General features: G+C 38.5%; 1 protein-coding gene across 1 annotated transcript; it reads right to left on the bottom strand.

Moving 5' to 3' along the window:
* Positions 1-209: 209 nt before the first annotated feature.
* Positions 210-5,767, bottom strand: LOC122065158 (ADP-ribosylation factor-like protein 8a). The gene is made up of 5 exons (XM_042628962.1): positions 5,464-5,767; positions 1,298-1,379; positions 1,168-1,200; positions 822-1,021; positions 210-273 (listed from the first exon to the last, which is right to left on the bottom strand). Exons 1-5 carry the CDS (start codon positions 5,499-5,501, stop codon positions 210-212), a joined length of 417 nt encoding a protein of 138 aa, XP_042484896.1. The 5' UTR covers positions 5,502-5,767.
* Between the last annotated feature and the right edge of the window lie 233 nt (positions 5,768-6,000).

Here is a 6,000-nt window from a genome sequence, read left to right as displayed (position 1 = left end):
TGCAATTCAGTATCTTATTCTCTTACTTACATCAATGTTAAATTTGTGAACTACAAATAACATGCCTTATTGTTGTAATGCAACTGAATAGTGGATGTTGTATGGGGGTGCGGGCCGTGCGGCAGAACAATTGAGAAAGGTGGCAATCAAAGTCCTCTCCCAGACATGTTCTGCCTCTAGCTGTGAATGAAACTAGATTACATTTTCTCTCATCCATCCAAAGAAGCAGAACATATTAGGTTCCCAGCATCTCGCTGACTTGGTGTAAGTGCACTACAACATAAGGCTAAAGATGCAACACATACACATGGGTGTGGAGAATAATAGGAACCAGATTGCGCTTGCCGATTAAGATTGAGCCAGATGACGGGATGCCCTAGTGGATTGGGTGAGGGATAGAGGTGACCTGGTGATGGATCAGCCTGAGGGTAGGGCTGACCCCCAAATAGCAGTCAGATGAGTGCTGATGTGGATAGTTACATGGCTACAATGGGTCAGATACACTAAAAGACCCCCCGATCATTCAACCACACACTTGGCAAGGATGATGAGGACCTGGCTGGTCCACTTCCTTAGGTGCTCAAACTTGCATACCGTCGTCACCTACCCATAGAGGTGGTGATCATAGTTATCAAGGTGTCACCTAAGGCATCTAGGCGCCTTGGAACAATCTTCTCAAAATAGAAACACCAAAAACCTTAGACACAATTTTAATAGCACACAATAAATAAGGTCTTTGACAGCAAATAAGGCATGAACAGAAAAAAAAAACAAAAAAAAACAAAAAAAAACAAAAAAAAAAACAAAAACAAAAAAACAACGAAGAAATTAAGAAAGAATTCTCAGAGGTAATAGACCAGGAAAAGAAAAAAGCTGAATAAAAAAAGTAGGAAGTGTACACAATAGCGGAAACTGCACGGCAATATCTCTCCCACATACTGCGAAATCTCGGCTGCCCTCCAAGATCCCAAAGCTTTATAGTGACATTCCCTTTCGTCACCTTCCTCATATTAAACCCTACCTGTGCACCATAAAAGAAGCACAGAATAATATAATACCCAGCAAAGAATTGTCATGAAGTAGCGTGCTCTAATAAGTAGAATGTCTCTAACTATATGATAATAAAACTAAGACTAGAGAATATAAAATAGATGACAAAATATGCACCGTAGGGATCATGTCTTCACTATATCCTCCAGTCTGCAAAGAAGATCCAGAAACAGTGCCTTAGAAAGGTTGTAGCATTTAAAAAAAAATAAAAATCCTACAGATACTACGAAGAAACAAATTTACTTACAGCAATGACATTCACAAGTGAAGTTTTTCCAGCATTTTGAAGACCTATCAAAGACAACTCCATTTCTTGCTTGAAGAAAAGGCTGCAATTGAATCATGTAGCAAATATATAATCTGTGGCAAGATCCCATTTTCACTAGCAATAAGTACAAGAGCAAACATGCTTATCTCATTCCAGGCATTTGGGATTTTACTTGAAGACCCTGCAGTAAAGAAATCTTACATGGACATGCATCTGGGCTCCTTAGGGCCCAATCAAAGGTTTAAGGTTGGCCATGACCAGCCAAGTTAGACGTACTTCAATGTCATGCAGAAAAGCAAGGAACATTCATCGCAGTATCGAACTAACTAGAGTGCACTAAGAGGGCCAACGCCTGGATGAAACCAAGCAATATAATTTGTGTAAGCAAATGTCTATGGTACAAGCAAATGCCTTGTTTTCATTTTCGGGTCCTACAAATGTCAAACACCAATAAGCTAGTTGAAATTTTGGTCGAAACCGCCAAGATTTCACAAAATGTTTCGGTTTCTACAAAGGTTGAGCGAAAATGGGTGGTACTAAAAAGGAATGCAGGGTTTAGACCTAGAATTTGGTATTTTGGCCAAAATTTTGGTTTACATTACCAATTATAATGTAAGATCGAATCACAAGTGGATATGAGGGTTAGTCACATGGTGGGCCTTCTTTTGTGGCTGGCATATTCTCATACTCAACCCCCTAGCAACCATATTAGCCTGGTCCACCAAGGAGCTATAGTGGGTTCACATTTGCATCATCTTCCTGGTTTGGTGATCTATTTCTTAGGTTGGGTTACCTAGAGTTTGTTCACAATGGCACAAGACTATTGTGTTGGAATTCAAGTGTTTCTTCAAGCATACCATGACATGGCCATCTTTTGTGATAGGGTCAAAGGAAAGGTTTCATCAACAGCAGCAATCTTCTAATGATTTTGAGGCTTCCGGGAGCTCTGTGTGGTATTGACATAATTAATATATAGACTCAGAGGAACAATAGTACACTTATACTTGACTACTTGTAAGTGTACCATTAAATGGTTTTTCTTCATTTCTAATGCATATTTGAGTGTTGTTAATTGAATTTTGAATGTTCTAGTACTAAAATATGTGTAGAATAGGCTATATTAGAGAAAAAATACAGCAGGGTACGCGGCATACACTAGACCTAGGGTTCAAAACCAAACTATCATTTTGGGGGTGTTTTTTTACAATCTAAAGGTTCCAATATGTCTAGAGATTACAAATTAGGGTTTCCCTAAAGTTTCAAGCCAAAATATGACTATATGAGCCTGAAATGGTCAAACAAATTCAGCAACCGAAATGTGCAAGGTTTTAGTCGAAACCCATCGAAATTCCGAAACCTTGCTATTAGGCACCATAACTTTTTTCTTAAAAAGGGGGGTAGGGAGATAGAGAGATTGCCCACATAAAGAAAATATATTATACATAGCAAGATTTGAATATAGTCACACCTAATGACAACCTAAATTTGGATGCCTACGAATCAGTTCTTAGGAAGTTTTGCTTGTCCTTATAACATAGATAGACATGACAATTGGCAGTCCTGCACTAATTTTTTTTTTATCAGCAATGTTCAGATGCATGCCTGAGGCACAAAGCAAGGTGAGGTGCACCTCATCTCTCAGTGTGTGCCTAGGCATGCCTTTCTGAGCCTCCACTGAGAGGCAACGAAGTAAGCACCTCAAAGACAGTGCATGTTTGCACACCATCCCCACCCCCTACAAAAAAAAAAAAAACCACTTAGTTAATTGAAAAATCAATAGTACAACTTAAAGTATCATAGCATTTTAGTTACTAAGACATGTATTGTCAGAGCTATTTTTCTTTTATTGCTACTCTCAAACCCTAAACTAAAGAGAACAAAGAACCCCAGACTCAGAGTGAAAAGAAGGGGGACTGAAAGCTTGATTGAAGGTCAGTGTTTGAAGGAGTTCTAGGCAGCTTCAAAGTTCCAAGAAAGTCATTTTCCCCCTTTTTCTTCCTTTGTCCTTTTACTGCTCATCATCACCCTCCGCCCCCCTAGCAGCCGCCAATCCCCGATTTGGACTGAATTTGACGCCCTGTTCAAGTGGACAATGCTCTGTTTAAAGGCAATTAGAAACTCCATTATGGTCTGCAAATAGGCTGATTTCTTATCAATTTATTAAACTATTTGATATGTACATGTGTTGATAGTGTTTTAATATATAATACATGCTTATAAGCAAAACAGTGCGTCTTCCGGTGCCAAGGAAGTGGCGAAGGAAATGAAGTTCCATAGGTCATATGGCACAAGATTGTACTACTGATCGAGGTAGGCCTGAACAAAATCAGCCTTACCTTGACCGCCTTTTTTTTCAGGTGTTTGAGCTCTTTGTAGAGTTTAGCTCCAGATGTGGGCCCCACAAACTCCGGAATGTACTTCTCGCAAGGCTTTCTGAGCATCTTCATGTGACAAAACACTACAAAAGCAGTCCATCAAATGATTGCCGATAGTTTGTCTCCAAGGTCAGGTGATGATCAAAGCTTGGTTTTTTAGGAGATTGTGCGTATTGTTGTGCCTGCTTTTTAGCCAAGTCAGCTCCTAGTTTTGTATAACAAAGCGGTATGCATCTTATGTCACATAACCAATGTATCAGGTTTTTGGCACATGTAATCTGACCAGTTTCCCTTTCTTCAGAATATGGAACTACCACTGAACTTCTCCGACCCCGAACATTGGCTGGGCTAATAACCAGTACCGAGCATCTAATCTTTTTTTTTTCCAATCCCCAGTTTTACTAACTCCTCTGACTTCAAAATGAATTTAGTAAAAGTACATGTCTGGGATTATTCATGTGACACATGAGTCCCAGAAAGTGATTCGAGTGACTATATGGGCCTTGAGTGAGGCTTTTAGAGAAACTAAATACCTTCATCAAAAGACATGTCATATCAATTACAAACCATCATATGCAAATAAAAACTGCCATAATTACTGCAAATCCCATCACCCTGAATCTGCTAAAGCTGAAAACTAAACTCAAAAACCTCAGGCTAAAGGAAACAGTTGGATAGAAAATGCCCTAGTAATATATCGAGAATCAATGTTGAACCTCACATGCAAGTATTGAGGCACCAACCCATGACACTGAAAAAAAAAAAATCTGCTCCAAATGTGCAACAAAAAGCATAGGCCACAGGCCCAGCTGTGAACCTAGGCCTGGCCTAGCCAGATAGGTGCTTGCTCACTGACCTAAATGAACTCAAATTCTTGATTGCCTACCCCCTTCAATATGAACAATTCAACAGTTTACCCTTTTTTTAGGGTCTTCATGGAAAATATACATGACAAGGAAAGTCACATATTACTTTTAATGTCACATCATCCCAAACTGGTTTTTTCTATGCCTTTCTTCCATTATCTCGATTCTTTCTTTAATTTGAATTATTATCCTCCTCTTGTGTATCTTGTTAAACTGTCATCTATTTCACTGGTAAATTGATGGAAGCACCACAGAGAAAATCTTATGTGACCAAAAGAAACATGTAACAAGCAGGATTGGACATATCATTGAACTATAAAAAGCTAGGGTACTATTATCAAAAAGTCCCACCTACGTAATGACAAGAAAATCAAACTAAGCCATCCATAGTGCATCATATTACAGGTCAACCTCCTGCATTTCTGTATCTAAATTTTATGAATTACACTGTTATCATGAACCGATTTTGGTTAGAAACACAACTTTTGGCATTAACTAGAACTCCTAGAACGGCTTGAAAATGCAAATTATGTACCCTTCAAACCATAATCAAACGAAAAGTAAACACAATTCGCCAAATCTTTACATCCCAACAAACATCAAACACCCTCACGAAAAAAAAAATTACTTTGGTATCCCGTACATTAATAGTTTGATTAAAAGAAGAAGAAAAAAAATTGAAGTGCAGTATTTTTGTGTTGTCAAATCTGAACCCCATAATGTTAATAGTTAACACATAATAACTGAGGACCAAAGAATGAGAAAAAAGGCAAGGAGTAAGTATACAATGCCGCAGATTGAATCAGAACATAAGAATAACCCATGAAAAATAAGAACAATGTTCCTGAAAACGATACATATTTATTGAGCACAAGAGACACAATAATAACAGCATAATATTTACCTTCGCAGCCAATTGAGGAAAGCTTCCCACAACCCCATCGAAGAATGATAGGAGAGCTGAAAAGAATGTAAAACAGGAGAGAAGAGAATTAAGGAATTAGGGTTTTGGTTTGAGAACGAAGACGGAAGAAAAATCTGTGGGAGCTCGACTTTAAATTGACTCTAGCCTTCGCAAAGCTTCTTTGCCCAAAAGTTCGTAAGCGACGAAGAGACGAAGAGACGAAGAGACGAAGAGGGGAGAGTCAGGAGACTACCTCAAAAACTATTCTTAATTGTAATAAACAAATTCTACCAAAAACAATTTTGTTATAAACAGAAAGCGTTAATTCCAAAAATAATTTACCAAATATATCAGCCTTAATTTGGGAGCCCGGTTTCGCGGTTGTTGCATTTCAATTGCCGGATGCTGCCACGTGGCCGTTCAGATTTGGTCCATATAATTTGCTTAGAGGTTGACGTTCCGAAAAAAATAAAAAAGTCTAGGCAAAACAGTCACAGTACGTAGGTATAATTAATTTGAGAGTACGTTTTACAACGG

Source organism: Macadamia integrifolia, unplaced genomic scaffold, assembly GCF_013358625.1.
Source record: "Macadamia integrifolia cultivar HAES 741 unplaced genomic scaffold, SCU_Mint_v3 scaffold1907, whole genome shotgun sequence".
In the NCBI taxonomy this organism is placed as follows: domain Eukaryota; kingdom Viridiplantae; phylum Streptophyta; class Magnoliopsida; order Proteales; family Proteaceae; genus Macadamia; species Macadamia integrifolia.
This window is presented reverse-complemented; position numbering and strand designations above follow the sequence as displayed.